The sequence below is a fragment of the Felis catus genome, chromosome B4 (genome assembly GCF_018350175.1).
Source record: "Felis catus isolate Fca126 chromosome B4, F.catus_Fca126_mat1.0, whole genome shotgun sequence".
Taxonomy (NCBI): domain Eukaryota; kingdom Metazoa; phylum Chordata; class Mammalia; order Carnivora; family Felidae; genus Felis; species Felis catus.
The window spans coordinates 51,804,308-51,822,114 of NC_058374.1; the positions used below are offsets into that span (position 1 = coordinate 51,804,308).

The following is a 17,807-nucleotide window of genomic DNA, read 5'->3' on the forward strand; positions in this document are numbered from 1 at the left end:
TTAATAAACCTTTTAACAGTAGTACTATAAAAACGACTGTGGTCCCCACTGGCCTGGGTATTAAATGTTTCCATTTTCTTTTCTTTATGAGACCACCATCACTCTTAGATGCATTCTCTTCGCATTTTAATTCCACTAATGGTCTTCATCATCCTCATATTTTCTATTTACAGAAGTCTATGGGAATTTATTTGCCATGTTTGCAATACCTCAAAAGATATTATATGTAATCTATTATCAGAAAGTGAATTAGCTAATATCAAACACAAGAGAGCTCAAAGAATGGTGCCAAACATCCTTTCCCCCATGAATTTCCTTGAAGTATGTGTTATATTAGCCTCACTTGGACAGCTAGAAGTTTATTCTCACTATGCTCTCTATTGCTTGATGTCTCTTCATGCACATACTTGAATTAAGTGTTCTGACTTCATTCTGCACAATATGCCTCAGGTTAAGGCCATGGCAGCTGTTAATCCAGACTTCATCCAAGGAGAATAATGACAGATAGTGACAGTTATTCTTGAGTCCCTTCATCCACTGTAGGATTCAGTTTAGATCAGTTATATTTGCAAAGTGAGGTATACCCAGGACATATAAATATAGTAAGGTCATAAGTATAATTCACTGTACAACTTAGATATGAAGAAAAATGCAATTAATAAATCACACTTTTCCTCATGAGTTCCCACCTGTAACTAATGAGAAAAGACTTTACAACAATGACAAAATATTAGTCAATTCAGTAATTTAAATAGTTATTTTAGAAATAAAGTCTCATTTGGGTAAAACATTCAGTCACTCAGACAGCTTCCTGACACCCTCATTCTCTTTCTAATAGGGTGTCCGGATACAGGGGATCAGAAGGGAACAGATTCTTTGTCCTGGTGACTTTTGATATCCAAATCAAATGCACGTTTTAAGCTGGTGACTGCTTGTTACAGCTAGTATAGCTCATGATTGTGGCTGTTCAGCTTGGCTAGGGTTTACTAGCACTCCCTGAATTACTTGGTCTCTCTTAGGTACCATAGAGTTCCCAGTTGACCCCAGCTTGAATAGTTCAGTCAGGTGCCATTATTACAAACACACTTTATCCCCACCACATGACCCCTTTTTGGGGACTCTTCACCTAGATATTTTTAGCTGTTTCTACATCTCATCCCTTCTATACAAAAAACAAAGAAGGCCCAATAAAGTTAAACTCAGGAGCTTCTTCTGTGTCCTTACCACAGGGCCCAAAGTTTAATCATAACACAAGTAGGTACAGGAGTGGCTCAAGATGTGGTTTTCCTCCAGGATTTGAAACACAGAGTGTTAGAGGAGCACACTCTGTCTTCAACATTTTGCTGTGCTCATTCATCTAACATTCCTCCACATCTGCCTTGCAAAGGCAGAAGAGGGGGAAATTGGGACACCTAGGTCAGCCCTACTCATTCTATTTCCTCTTTCTCTGTCTTCTGCTTCCCATAATCTCAAATTGCTAGAAAGTGGTGGCAATCTCCACCTAATACGCCGCATCCTCTTTCCTCATTCCTGTTAACCCTTAAGCATGGACAGAATATTTTCTATAAATGCTATGGAAAACATTAACATCTGTGCCCTCCAGGTTTGGTGTTAGACATGCTCCTTCCTCTTCCATTCTGCCTGAAGCTAATCCAGAACTTTTTCTAGGCAGATGGGTGCTTCAGAAAATTTGGGGGAAGGTTATATACTCTATAATGAAAAGTGATATTAATAATTTTCAAATAATAATAGCATTAAGCTGACTTTTAGGTTGCTAATACTATCCCCTCTGCATTATTCTACCAAAAAAAAAAAAAACAAGTTTCTTTCTCCAGCTGAGGGAGGGATGGAACAAAGGGATAAAGAAAATTCAAAATTCATCCTAGAATAGTCTTGGGTCATATAAAAATATCTGTCTAGTAATGTTTACAAATTATACTCCCTTGGAAAGACACTTTCTAATGTCTTTAGACATGGAAAATAAAAAAGCAGGACTCAGAAAGCTAAAGGTTTAAAGAAAGCTTTAGTTGTTGGATTTTTCCTTCATATTTTGCATAGTTTGTGTAAAGGGAAAAATGAAATTATATAGTTTTTCATTTTTTTCTTTTTAGTTTCAGCTTTTTATTTAAATTCCAACTAGTTAAATTACAGTGTACTATTACTTTCAGGAGTAGAATTTAGTGATTCATCACTTACATACAACACCCAGTGCTCATCTCAAAGTGCCCTCCTTAATACCCATCACTCATTTAACCCATTGGCCTGCCCACCTCTCCTCCCACAACCCTCAGTTTGTTCTGTATAGTTAAGTCTGTTTTATGGTTTGCCTCTCTTTTCCCACCTTGTTCATTTGTTCTGTTTCTTAAATTCCACATATGAGTGAAATCATATAGTATTTGCCTTTCTCTGACTTACCTATTTCAGTTAGCATAATATTCACTAGCTCCACCCACATTGTTGCAAATGGCAAGATTTCATATTTTTTATGGCTCAGATATATTCCATTGTGTGTGGGGCATATATGTATGTGTGTATATATATATGTCACTTCTTTTATGTCCATTTAGTCGATGGACATTTGGACTCTTTTTATAATTTGGCTATTGTTGATATTGCTGCTATAAACATAGAGGTGCATGTATCCCTTCAAATCAGTATTTTTGTATTCCTTGGGTAAACAGCTAGTAATGCAATTGCTGGATCATAAGGTAGTTCTATTTTTAACTTCATAAGGAACCTCCATGCTGTTTTCCACAGCGGCTGCACCAGTTTGGATTTCCATCAACAGTATAAGAGGGTTCCCCAGGGTTGGCATCCTTGCCAACATGTTGTTTCCTATGCTGTTAATTTTAGCCATTCTGACAGATGTGAGGTGATAAGTCATTGTAGTTTTGATTTGTTTTTCCCTGATGATGAGTGATGTTGAGCATCTTTTAATGTATCTCTTAGCCATCTATATGTCTTCTTCGGAACACTGTCTATGTCTTCTGCCCATTTCTTAACTGGATTATTTGTTTTTTGGATGAGGAATTTGATAAGTTCTTTATAGATTTTGGATAGTCTTTATCAGATATTTCATGTGCCAATATCTTCTCCCATTCCAAATGTTGCCTTTTAGTTTTGTTGATTATTTCCAACATTTTACAGAAACTTTTTATCTTGAAGTCCCAATAGTTCATTTTTGCTTTTGTTTCCCTTGCCTCAGGAGATGTACCTAGTAAGAAGTTGCTCCCGCTGGGGTCAAAGAGGTTGCTACCTGTGTTCTCCTTCAGAATTATGATTGTTTCCTGTCTCACATTTAGGCCTTTCATCAATTTTGAATTTATTTTTATGTATGGTGTAAGAAAGTGGTCCAGTTTTAGTCTTCTGCTTCTTGCAGTCCAGTTTTCATACCATTTGTTGAAGAGACTGTCTTTTTTCCATTGGATATTCTTTTCTACTTTGTTGAAGACTAGTTGATCATGTAATTGTGGGTCCATTTCTGGGTTCTCTATTCTAGTCCACTGATCTATGTGTCTGTTTTTGTGCCAGTACCATATTATCTTGATGACTACAGCTTTGTAATATATCTTGAAGTATGGAATCATGATGCCTCCGGCTCTGCTTTTCTATCTCAAGATTGCCTTGGCTACTTGGGGTCTTTTAGGGTTCAATACCAACTTTAGGGTTGTTCTAGCTCTGTGAAAATGCTAGTGGTATTTTGATAGGGATTGCATTAAATGTGTAGGTTGCTTTGGTCCTTATAGTCATTTTAACAATATTTGCTCTTCCAATCCATGAGCAAGGAATGTTTTTTCTATTTCTGCATGTCATCTTCAATTTCTTTCATCAGTGTTTTATAGTTTTCAGAGTACAGATCTTTTACCTCTCTGGTTAGATTTATTCCTAGGTGTCTTACAGTTTTGGGTGCAGTTGTAAATGTTATTGATTCCTTGATTTCTCTTTCTGCTTCTTCATTGTTGGCATATAGAAATGCAACAGATTTCTGTATGTTGACTTTGTATTCTGTGACTTTACTGAATTTGTGTATCAATTCTAGCAATTTTGGGGTCGAGTCTTTCAGGTTTTCTACATAGAGTATCATGTCTTCTGCAAATAGTGAAAGTTTTACTTCTTCCTTGCCAATTTGATTGCCTTGATTGCTGAAGTTAGGACTTCCAGTGGGAGTCGACATCCCTGTCTTCTTTCTGACTGCAGAGGAAAAGCTCTCAGTTTTTCCCCATTGACGTTGACATTAGCTGTGGGTCTTTTGTATATGGTGATTAAGATGTTGAGGTATGTTCCCTCTTATCCCTACTTTGTTGAGGTTTTTATTAAGAATGTGTGCTGTATTTGGTCAAATGCTTTTTCTGCATCTATTGAGAAGATCATGTTTCTTATCTTTTCTTTTATTAATTTGGTGTATCATGCTGATTGATTTGCAAATATTGAACCACCCTTGCAACCCAGAGATAAATCCCACTTGGTCGTGGTGAATGATTCTATTAATGTATTGTTGAGTTTGATTTGCTAGTATCTTGTTAAGAATTTTTGCATCCATGTTCATCAGGGATATTGGCCTATAGTTCTCTTTTTTAGTGGAGTCTTTGTTTGGTTTTGGAAATCAGGGTAATGCTGGCCTTGTAGAAGGATTTTGGAAGTTTTTCTTTTATTTCAATTTTTTTTGGATAGTTTGAGAAGAATATGTATGAATTCTTCTTTAAATGTTTGGTGGGGGGGCGCCTGGGTGGCGCAGTCAGTTAAGCGTCCGACTTCAGCCAGGTCACGATCTCGCGGTCCGTGAGTTCGAGCCCCGCGTCGGGCTCTGGGCTGATGGCTCAGAGCCTGGAGCCTGTTTCCGATTCTGTGTCTCCCTCTCTCTCTGCCCCTCCCCCGTTCATGCTCTGTCTCTCTCTGTCCCAAAAATAAATAAACGTTGAAAAAAAAATTAAAAAAAAAATGTTTGGTAGAATTCCCCTGTGAAGCCATTTGGCCCTGGATTTTAGTTATTTTGGAGATTTTTGGTTACTGATTCAATTTCTTTACTGGCTATGGGTTTGTTAAAGTTTTCTATTTCTTCCTGTTTCAGTTTTGGTGTCTATATGTTTCTAGGAATTTATCCATATCTTGCCCAGATTGCCCAATTTGTTGGCATATAATTTTTCATAATATTCTATTATAATTGTATTTTGTGGTGTTGGTTGTTTATTTATTTATTAAATAAAGTTTATTTATTTATTGTGACACAGAGAGAACATAAACAGGAGAGTAGAGAGAAAGGGATAGAGAGAATCCTAAGCAGGCTCCATGCTGTCAGTGTGTAGCCTGATGCAGGGCTCGAACTCATGAATTGTGAGATGATGATCTGAACTGAAATCAAGAGTCAGATGCTTAACCAACTGAGCAACCCAGGTGCCCCAGTTTCCAAGTATTTTTTTTTTAATTTCTTTTTTAATTTCCTGGTTGATCCATTCATTCTTTAATAGGATGTTCTTTAACCTCCATGTATATGTGGTCTTTCCAAAGCTTTTTCTTATGGCTGATTTCAGATTTCATAGAGTTGTGGTCAGAAAATGTGCATAGTATGATCTCAATCTTTTTGTACTTGTTGAGGATTTACTTGTGACTCAATATGTGATCTATTCTGGAGAATGTCCCATGTGCACTTGAAAAGAATATGTATTATGCTGCTTTTATTCTGCTCATAAAATATTCTGAATATATCTGTTTAAGTCCATCTGGTCCAGTGTATCATTCAGTGCCGCCATTGTTTCCTTGTTGATTTTCTGCTTAGATGATCTGTCCATTGATGTCAGTGGAGTGTTAAAGTCCCCTACTACTATTGTATTATTGTCAAAGAGTTTCTTTTTGTTATTAATTGTTTTATATATTTGGGTGTTTCAAGTTGGGGGCATAAATATTTTCAATTGTTAGATTGTCTTGTTTGAGGTACCCCTTTATTATGATACAGTGCTCTCCTCATCTCTTATTATAGTTTTTGGTTTTAAAATGTATTTTGCCACGGATACCTGGGTGGCTCAGTCGGTTGGGCATCTGCCTTTAGCTCAGGTCATGATCTCAGTTTGTGAGTTCGAGCCCCACGTCGGGCTCTGTGCTGACAGCTCAGAGCCTGGAGCCTGCTTCAGATTCTGTGTCTCCTTGTCTCTCGGCCCCTCCCTGCTCATTTTCTGTCTCTCTCTGTCTCTCAATAATAAATAAACGTTAAAAATTTTTTAAATGTATTTTGTCGCACAAAATTATTGCTGCTCTGGCTTTCTTTTGACATCTATTTGCATAAAAAATATTTCTTCATCCCATTACTTTGAATCCGTAGGTGTCTTTACGTCTAAAATGAGTCTCTTGTAGGCAGCATATAGATGAGTCTTGGTTTTTTTTTTTTTTTTTTTTAACCATTCTGACACACCTGGGTCTTTTGTTTGGAACATTTAGTCCATTTACATTCAGAGTAATTACTGATAGATATGAATATAATGCCATTTTAATGCTTATTTTGTCATTGTTTCTAGAGATTTTCTGTTTCTTTTTCCTACTCAAAGAGTCTCCTATACTTCTGGCAGGACTGGTTTCATGAACACAAACTCCTTTAGTTTTTTTTTTGTCTGGGAAACTCTTTCTATGCTTCTATTCTAAATGATAGATAGCCTTACTGGATAGAATATTTTTGGTTGTTGGGTTTTGCATTCAGCATGATGAATATACTATGCCACTGCCTTCTGGCCTGCCAAGTCTCTGTGGAGAGAGCTGCTACTAACCTTATTTGTCTTCCCTATGAATTCTTTTATTTTGCTGTTTTTAAGATTTTTCTTTACCACTCTATTTGGCAAATTTAACTACTATGTGTCTTGGTGTTGGCCTGCTTTTGTTGATTTTGATGGGAACTCTCTGTGCTTCCTGTATTTGGAAGTTTGTTTCCTTCCCCAGATTAGGGAAGTTTCTCAGCTATTAGTTCCTCAAGTAAACCTTCTGCCCCCTTTTCCCTCTTTGTCTTCTGGTACTCCTATGATACGAATGTTATTATGCTTTATGGCATCACTGAGTTCTCTAAGTCTACTTTCATGTCCAAGATTTTTGTTTCCCTCTTTTGATCAACCTCATTATTTTCAATAATTCTATTTGCTCTGTCACTTATTCGATTCCCTGCTTCTTCCATCTTTGTGGTCATTGCTCCAGTTGATTTCAAATCTCAGTTACTGAATTTTTCATTTTGGCTTGATTGTTTTTAAGTTCTTTTATCTTTGTAGTAAGGAACTCCTTGGTGCCTTTTCAAGTCCAGATAGTATTCTTATGATTGTTTGCTTTAAATTCTGGATCAGGCATATTACTTATATCAGTTTCAATTAGATCCCTGGCCATGACCTTTTCTTGTTCTTTCCTTTGGGATGAATTCCTTATCTTGGCATTTTGTTTAGATCTTTGTATTCTTCTGTGTTAGGAAAGCCTATAATGTTTCCTGCCTCTGAGAGTAATAGCTTTATGAAGAAGAAGAGCTCATATAATGTTCAGGACCTGGCACTTCAGGAAGTATCTTTGGTGTATGCTTCACACACTCTGCCCCTGTGTTATGGCTGCTCTCCCTCAGGTCAGTCCTCTGCAGGGTTTCTCCTTGCCTGTAGTGGGGAGTGTTTGTACCTTGGCCAGAGTGTGGTGAGATTTACCTAGGTATGCTCTACCTGCCTGTTAAAAAAAGACCTGAATCTATTTCCACTAGAGCTGATGCTTTGCAGAACTCTATGGTCAGTAGATGGGGTGCATGCAGGGGAGTTGCACTGGTCTTCTGGCAGAGGGATGCACCATGCTGGTTCTCAGGCACACTTTCTCTAGAAAAGCAGTACAGGAAGAGCTCAGGGAGGTGAGAGTTGGAGTATACAGTTTAGGCAGCTAGTGTTGGCCCTGGGCTGTTTACTAAAGTTAGTTTATGCTGAGGGGAAAGGAAGGGAAAGGGCACCACCCCACTCCTTTGTCCCTGGAGAGAGAAATTCAGGCTTGCTGTTGTCAGGAAAGCCCTCCCAAAAGAGCAGATACTTCCCCTTGTGTGTTATAGGTGTTTTTCAGACCGCTATTTTCACATTATCTGTCTTCAAGTTAGTGCCTGCCTGGACAAGTGCAGTGGACTTTTTGCTCTGTCCCGACTGAGTTTTAAAATTCCAAACTTTAGGGAGCTAGTGTGTCAGGGATCTGTACTGGTCTTCTGGGGGACAATCTCACTGCACTGGGATTGGTATGGGTTTGACCCAGAAAGGCACATGCACAAGAGCTCAGAAGTGTAGAATTGGAACAAAACACACTAAGCAGCCAGTGTCTGAGTTAGCTGCCCTCAACAAGTGTCTCTGCACCTATGCTGAGGGGAGGGAGAGGGAATTGGTGCCTGCTGGCTCCTTTTGTCCCCAGAGAGACAATGCCACCTCTCTCAGATACACTCTAAGAAGGGGTGAACTGTCTCTCCCAGTACATTTGAGGTGATCCACAGATTGAACCCTCTGCCTCTGGGTTACCTGCCTGCCCACTCTACAGTAATGCTGCAGTACCCTCAAGGCTTTACACCACCCATGTCATGGACCTCTAAAACTCTAGTCTTTGAGCGCCACTGGTTGCAAATACTCATGAAAATTGGCCCCTCTTGTTTTCCCACTCAGTGGCTTTGGGGAAGTGTTTTCCTTGTGTGATCCCCTATGTGCTCTTCTCTCTCCCCATGTCTCTACAACCAGAGCTCTCTCCTCTCTACAGCACCTGTGATCTGTTTCTCCTCAAAACCATGTCTCCACACCTCCTACCTTCCACAATGTGTCCTCCTCTCTCCTTCTATTTGTAAAGTTTTTTTCTGCTTTCCTTAGTTCGATTTCTTAGGTATTCATAATGATTTGACATTTATCTAACTGTGTTCAAGGGATGAAGCAAGCCTAGGGTCTTCCTACTACTCTGCCATTTTAGCTCCTCCCCACTCTATACTGTTTTCAAAAGACTCACTTGATGCCTTAAAGTTCTTTATAAACTTAAATTTAATTTTTGTTGACTTGCTGACATTTTTATTTTGGTATGTTAAAGTCAGAGACTGTCCTCCCTGATCAATTGGAATATTTTATCAATAATCTAATTCATATATATAATCACATGTAGATTCTCTTTTAATTCCTATATGGATCTATGGATTTGGATGTTACTGAAGCTGTTAAAACCATCCATGAATTCTTCCTGTCTAAAGGCTTCTTGTATTCACTCTCATTTACAATGTTAATACAACCTATTTTTAAACATTCAGACTATGAAAAATCTTTCTATTTAGAAGCATTTCCTCTGTGAAGTACAACTATTTTGAATCTGCAGATCATATGCTAATTTAAATCTTTTCTTTCTATAAATTTAGAGCTCATACCTTTAATGATGCCCAAGGAATTTAGTCATTTTGTGGAGCAAAAAATGTTCTGAAGAGTTGATGTCTTCATTGATTTGAGGCACTCATAACTCCAAGAATATAAATCTAAGATTCTTAGTCTTATCTTGTAATCAATATTGTTGGAAATTAAGGAAAAATTCTACCTGTCAGAAACTATTTTGGAAACAGTTTTCTCATGTGGAAAATAAATGTAGATATCTGTGAACATAGCCATGCATGTGGTATATTAGAAATTAAGTACTAATCAGTTTCTAGGCTTATAGAATATTGTATTCCTTTCTAGCTACTGAATGAAGCCACTAAAATAGCTGGTTATGTTTACATTTCAAAAGAAAATATTTATAGATTATAATAACTTCCCTTATGAAGTGACTCCTGTATGTCTGTATGTGTTGTCTTTTGTAGCAAGTCCATTCTCGGGTCTATGCTATTCAGCATGACATTACAGAGTGAGCCTCCCATAGAAATGATAGCTCCAGGAGTATGGGATATAAGCCAGCCATCCCCAGTGACCCTACAGGTAAGTGTCAGACTATGAGATTAAAATATGTATGGCAAGGAAAAAAAAGGATTCATGGCAAGTATTGGTTGATGAGTAGCTTGTCAATTATAGAAACAATTTTATTCTAGGATCACACATTTTAATAGTCTTCTCTTTCTCTAACCTGCTGGGATTCATAAAACCTCTGGTGCTTTTATTTTGTATCCAGTACTCTCAAAGCACTTTTCTCCCAGCTTACATAATAGCAATTTCAAGCCATTCTCCACCAAACATGATCATAAAGGAAAGGGATGGAGCATTGCCATTAGTATATTCATTATGTGTATTCATTTTCCTGTCCATTGTCTGAAAACAGTCATTGGTGTATATTATTAACTTGATACCTTACACCTGTCTCTGCATTGTGTCATGTTTCCTTAAAATACTTCAAGTTTGTGTTTCCTGTATGACTAGTGATTAGCTCAGCAGTGGGGGAGAAACTTCAAACAAAATCTATCCAACATACTTTTTTTTTCTTAAGGTCTCTCTTCTTTCTGTGATTTGTAATCATGAATAAGAGGTGGCTAATGATTCTGAGCTTTGGTCCTTACTGCTGAGAGCTCCTTGTGTGTTCATCATTATAAGTGATCATATTGGTCTGATACATGAAGCATGGCCACTCCCATATATGGAAGTGCAGGGAATGTGAACTTTCCATATCTATAAGGAAAAACTGAGAACTTCTATCTGGATAGCACTCTAGAACTGGATTTCTCAACCTCAGTTGAGTACCAATGACATTTTGGGCCAAAAACTCTGTTTTGAGGGCTGTATTATGCATTGTGGGACATTTAGGAGTATCTTTGGTTTCTATCTACTAACGTGCTGGTAGCACCTAAATCAATTAAAACTGCCTCTTGATATTGTCAGATGTCCTCGAGGGATAAAAGTTGCCCTCAGTTGAGCATAGTTGCTCTAAAGAAAGATAATGGAGCCTCTAAGCTCTTAAGTTTCTAGGCTCAGGGTGAGGGACAATGTTTAGCAAGATGGATAGCAAGATGCTGAAACTGGAAGAGAAAAATAATACCAATAAAAATGTGGCTTCCACTCTGAAATAAGTCCTCACCAAGAAGTAACCAAAGGTCTATTTCCAATTTACAGACATGATGATGAATAAGTGTTTGCTCGATCTTGGCACAACATCATAGACACTCAACATATGATGGCTTATTGATTAGTAGATGTCCCATTGTAACAGGAAAACTACCTTCTTTTAAGAGGACAATGCATTTTTTTATCAGACTATTCCTTGCCAGATTCAAACTACCTCAGCTTAATGAGAATCTTCCAAGTCTGATCATTACCAGAGCTTTGAGGATATAAAGTTATGATTAGAAGGGTCTTTATCAGGAGTAGTGGGGGTGGAAGAAGAAGGGAACTAACAGATGATTCTTCTCAGATGAGAGGAATAGCTCCTTTAGAACACAGATCCTGGCAAGTGGAATATACGGACAAGTTTCAAGTATTCAATAGCAGCATAGATTTTCAAGTAGACATCTGGAGCCATAACTAAATTTATCTTACATAAAAAAGGAGAGGCATGTAAATCACTCAAAAGTATGCAAAAAGTTAAATCAATAAATTTTTATAAAATAATTTCAAATTGTATAGACATACAAGGAAACTTCTCAGGATATTTTTAATTAATGATGAAATATACAAAATAAAATAGGAGTTATTAAGGTATTAAAGTTAAAACCCTTAAGGACCAAAATCACTCTAATTATACACAGCTAAATTTAGAGCAGAATCTTTCAACCTAAAGATTATAGTGAGGAAATTAGAGTTCTGCAACCAGTGTTTGTGTTAAGGAATCAAGATGGGTCTCAGGGAAAAGACATCAGGCTCAGAGTTAGAAAATCTAGATTATAGTCTTAGCTCTTTAACAAAAAACTTTATGACCTTGAACAAATCACCAAACCTATTTTCACCTCTGTACAATGAAAGGGTTACACTATGCCTATCCAACTTCTTTAAGATTGTACTTTTCTGATCGTCTTTATTAGACAGACAGTTACTGCCACATGGTAGCCACCCTAGTATGATAAGGGATGTGATATGGCACAGAACCCGAATCCCTCAAGTCCATCATTTTTTTGGAGGGGAGGGGGTTCTATGGCTGACGCACAGACCAGAAGCAGTGAATGGTGTGAAGTAGATCTGAGTTCAGAAATGGAGACAGATTATTGCATGATTCCATTTACCTGGATCAACTTCCTACCTCTCCCTGTATACAATGTAGTACAGTGGCTCTATCACAATTTAAGAACCAAAAGCAGAGTTTTAATCAATGTTGCACTTGCTCTATTCTATATTCCTCTACTGCCCCATCCCCCTATTCATGTCTACATTCACTATATTCTGGTTTACTTGTTATTCCTAGTTGGCCTATCCAGTGGCTTCACTTCTCTTCATACTAGCCCTCTCTGCAACTTTTGGCACTCTCTCTTCCCCATTACAGAATACTCTTCTCTCATTATCCTTTCTGTTTCCTTCCCAGGCTCCCTTTCTGCTAATCCTCTCTGTTGACAAGTTCTCAAAGGTTCCATCTGCTACCCAATGCTATTCTCAGTATATATACTCTCCCTGGAAAAATTTCTTAAAAAGCTTTCTTGAGATAAAATTCACATACCATATAATCTTCCATTTAAAGTGTGCAATATAGTATTTTGAGGGTTTTTTTTTGTTTTTTTCAAAGATACGTACAATTATCATCAACATCAATTTTAGAGCATTTCATCACTTTAAATAGAAATCCCATAACTTCAGCTATCACCTCCTATTCCTCCATTTTCTCCAACTCTAAGAAACTACTAATCTACTTTTTGTCTCTATAGATTTTCCTATTCTGCACATTTCATATAGATCAAATAATATAATACTTGGTCTATTGTGACTGGCTTCTTTCACTTAGCATAATGTTTCAAAGTTCATCTATATTGGAGCATATATCAGTATTCATTCCTTTTTTGTTATTGAATAATATTATATTGTATGGACATACTACACTTCATTTATCCATTCATTAGTTGATATGCATTTAGATTGTTTCTACCTTTTGACTATTAAGATAGCACTACTGTGAACATTAGTGTACAAGTTTGTGTGTAGAGAATATGTTTTCATTTATCTTGGAGATATATATATATATATATATACACACACACACACACACATACACATATACATATACATATACATATACAATACACATACACATACATAGCACTGGAATTGCTAGCTCTCATTCATTACTAAGGTTTTGTTCACAGTATGTATCCAAGTTCATTTCTTAGTCTATCTCTAGTTCAGGTTCTTTCACACCACAAGCTTCAGGCAAATATGGCCATATACCTGCTAAAACTCCCAACTGGATATTCCGTAGACAGCTTCAAAGACAACATATCCCAAACTGAGCTCACCTTCCTCTCCAAATTATTTCACCCCTGAATTATTTATGTTTATGTCCCCCATATACCCTCACTTGTTTCGTTTGCCTCCTCCTTGTTTATCCCTACTCAATCAGTATATACTGTATCCTGCCAATTTATCGCCCATATGTTCCCCAAGTGTATCCTCTCAAGTTGCCACATCTGCCCTAGTTCAGAAATTCCCTCCTAGGTTACAACAGTTTAGCTGGTTTCTTTGCCTTTAGCTTTGTCATTCTTTCATTCAGAATCCATATGTGATCCTTCTAAAACTTAAATTTGAACCTGCTACTCTTATATTTATACTCTTCAATAACTGAACACTACCTAGAGAATTAAGTCATGCTTTACAGTATGACCCCCCCACACACACATTGTTTTTCTTACCATTCCTTGTCTGACACTTCAAGCAACTTTGAAAATGTTGTTTCTGACATGCACTGTCCTGCTTTTAGCTTATGTGCATTTACAAATACGGTTTCCTCTTGCAGTGTGCCCTCCCTCTTCGTTTCACCATCCACTGCCCACCCCTCCTCTGACTTTGTGTAATTAATATTCATCTTTTAGAATCCACAGGCCCTTCCATAGGAATATGTCCCACATTCTTTCCTCTGTTTCTACCCCAAGTGGGGTTAAGTGCCCTTCCTCTGTGTTCACATAATAACCAATAAGATTTTTTTCAACACATGGGCCACATATTTCTTTCTCATTGACTTGTTTTTCCTATTGACTTCTTGATTTCTGAAAGCATTGTGTGTTTTATCCCCAGAATCCAGCATAGTACCTGATATCTAATATTTCTAAAATTGATGCTGTGCATCTATACCTCTGATCACTATAATAACCCAATCTACAGATGTTTCTAAACTTAACACTTTGGTCCACTTATTAGAATCCAGATACTAGAGTGTATGGTTTTTCCTTTTATGTAAGTGGCCTTCTTCTTCTTTTTTCTAAGTTTATTTATTTATTTTGAAAAAGAGAGACAGAAGCATGAGTGGGGAAGGGGCAGAGAGAGAGAGAGAGAGAGGGAGAGAGAGAGTCCCAAGCAGGCTCTGCACTGTCACTACAGGGAGTCTGATGCAGGGCTCAATCTATGTAAGATCATGACCTAAGCCAAAATCAAGTCAGACACTTAACTGGTGGAGCCATCCAGGCACCCCTAAGTGGCCTTCTTCTTAAACCAGTTCTTCCTTACTCACTCACCCAAAGTATTTTACTTTACCTAACATTTTATTACAGGCTTACTTTTCATTATCAACAATGTTAGGGGGAGGCAACATTCTTATTATTGATATGAGTCCTTTGAACACAGTACATTTGCATCCTAATGTATCAGAGATTTCTTTTGTTTTGTTTTTTCTTTACCATCTCTGCTGAAGTGTCTTATGTGTCCCTCTTTTACAACTCCTTCCTTAAGACTTACCAAAACTGCCATCCAGTTGGTAGGTATGCTTTCTTGCCCCTGAACTACTATAGCCCTTCTGGTCTAATATTTGTGTGCCTTATAAAATCCAAAATACATCTACAGTCTAGAGAGTAGTTCTTTGAACAAGCTGACAGAATCATGGGGCCCCACGCTAGGCCCGTGGGCACCTATGGCCATGGATGCTAGGGACATTCACAGAAGCTCCTTCAGGGCATTCCAAGTCATAAAATCATAGTAGGAACCATGGTGGTCAAGTGTAAATGAAGAAGGATGAGGAGAGGAAGTGAAACAAGATAGATAAACCAAACACAAGAAACCAATATCCAAATATATAAGGAGGTGTGAATCAGAGGGTTAATGATCAGATCTGAATATTTTCCCATACCCCAGAAGAAAGAGCCTCATAATGTTTTGTTGTTATTGTTCTTGAAATCAGGAGTATATCCTCAATGCTTGAGGCAGGAATGTAACAAATAGGTATCATGGCACATGCAATGGAGACATTTGAGATCTCTGGGATTACTCCATTAAAAATAATTTTGAGACCAAAGGTAGGCTTAATTAATCATAATCACAGAAGAAGACCAGAGTCTTCTTAATTAGGCTTTAAGTTCTCTGAAGGTGAGGATACTTTTTATATCCTCCATAATCCGTGGTACCCAAAAAAAATTCTAGAGCAAATATAATGACATACACTTTAGGGGAACTTCACTTCTGTGAAAAATTAGAACAAACGTCATCTGAGAGAAATTCTAATCTTTTCTACCAATGGCTCAAGAACCAGTAATTTTATCTTCATAACATATGAGATAATGCAATTTGTGTAAGGTGTCACTCATATATCAGAAATTTAAAATTTGTAAGTGAAATATATCAAATAATTTATTATATATTTGTGCAAAGGGATATTTCTATATTTTCATCCAATAGCTTTAGTTTCCTCACCCACCCTGCCCTCTACTTAAAACCAACATGAAATGGAACTAGCTCATCAAATACTATTTCCAGTATTTTTTAAGTTTATTAATTTATTTTGAGAGAGGGAGAGAGAGAGAGAGAGAGAGAGTGCATGTGAGCAGGGGAGAGGCAGAGAGAGAGGGAGAGTGAGAATTCCAAGGCTCCGTGCTGTCAGTACCGAGCCTGACATGGGGCTTGATCTCACGAACCATGAGATCATGACCTGAGCTGAAATCAAGAGTCAGACACTTAACTGACTAAACCACCCAGGTGCCCTGATTTCTAGTATTTTTATTTCATGTGTTTAAAAATATTTGGGCATGCAAAGAGTAACTTGTAGCCTGCTAATATTAGAGTTTCTTCTCTCTAAGACACCCAAATTAATCTTTTTTTTTCAAGAGGCAGAATTTATTATAATATTATTTTTCTGTGACTTAGTTCTTTTATCATGTTGGAGTAATAAGTGGTACAGTATAACAAAAATTATACCAAAAACTAATGTAGCAACAAATTGTAGAGGTTATAAAATTGCTAAAACTTTTTTCTAGTAAATAACCCAAATAGATTCAACTGTATTTCAAACTATATCCTACAGTCTACCTTATAGTGTTCCTCAATTTTCTCTGAGATCCCAAACGAAAGTAGTTCAGCAAAGAAAAATTATTTACATTTTTCAATATGAAAAAAATGTATTAAAACATTAAACACACATATGGAGCACTAAAATATCTAGCTCATTTACATAATTTGAAACTGTATATTTTGTTAACTGTTTTTTTTATTTACTAGAATCATATTTTCACTGAAACATGATTTAATGGAAAGCATATTCTGCCCAAAAAAAGGCCTGAATTCTAGCCCTATCTATAAAGCTAAATGATAGAGCCAGAGCCAAAATACTCTATTTGGTTATACACTTGCAAAACAGATCTTTACCAGAGATTACATGTCTACAGAGTCGTTCATAGCCCTGTAGATTCCTGAGGAAGAAACCAACATAATTATTTTTCTATTCCCAGGTGTTTACATGAAAATCTATAATTACCATTTGCAATTTTTATCGTTTAATAATAGAAACACATTTTGATACTGAAATGTAGAAAGGATAATTTCAGCATTAAACAAAAACATAATATTTAAATTTATGAAACCTCAAATATTCTTATTATTTTTCTCATTTTTCCTCACACAACATTACAGATTACTAATTTATACCATTTATATAAATAATTGAGTATTTTCCAAATACCATGTCTATTTTAATACCAAGTTCAAACCCTAATGATTCTTTTAAAAATATTTTTAAGTAATAAAGAGCACAGACACATAGGAATTTTCCTTTAGTTTCTACAAACCTAAGATAGAGATTAAATTAATGGTGCATTTTGAGGTATTCAATACATGACAAATCTTTTTTTTTTTTATTTCAGATTGCTTTTCCAGCTACTGAGTGGGAGTATATCAAACTTGATTCTGAAGAGAATAGAAGTAAACCAGAAGAACCACCAAAAGAGTGTTTAAAACATATTTTCAGACTTTCACAGAAACAGTCTCCCTTACTGTAAGTGACCCAGGTCTTGTGAGCGAATTTTGCCTGATGTTCATAATACCAACAACCATATTGGAAGCACTGGTATCTTTAAAGAGTGAACCTTCTAACAAAACTCCTTTCATTTTCTAAAGTGACACCTGTTGGATGATCAATTAATGTTTAGGAGCTAAATTAGAATTTTTATGTTTTTTAAAGATTTTTCTCCCATGGCATTTAGCAACTTTAACTTTAGTCAAAGGATGAATAAAAAGATTGGAAATCATTTAGTTTGGTACAACAAAGCAGAGACTGATTAGATATATTTCAGTGTTTAACAATGATAAACCATTGCTCAACCATCCCTCAACTGAGTAGAAAGTTGTTTTAGTAGATTGGAAAAAGCAACATTTAATTTTTATGCATATTTAAAAAGAATAGATATAAATCATGTTTTAATAGTACTAAATTAGTGGCTAATGCAAACTTAAATTTTGTCAAGCACTCATTCTCTGAAAAATGATATCAAATCC

General features: G+C 36.7%; 1 protein-coding gene across 5 annotated transcripts in view; it reads left to right on the top strand.

The window, feature by feature from the left end:
* Window positions 1–17,807, top strand: part of PIK3C2G (phosphatidylinositol-4-phosphate 3-kinase catalytic subunit type 2 gamma) — a 347,688-nt gene that overhangs the window by 110,682 nt on the left and 219,199 nt on the right. For all 5 annotated transcript variants that reach the window (XM_006933551.4, XM_045061454.1, XM_019834592.3 and 2 more), the window contains 2 exons: window positions 9,797–9,911; window positions 17,177–17,307. In XM_006933551.4, the coding sequence (XP_006933613.3) occupies window positions 9,797–9,911; window positions 17,177–17,307 (246 nt within the window). The remainder of the gene's footprint in view (window positions 1–9,796; window positions 9,912–17,176; window positions 17,308–17,807) is intronic.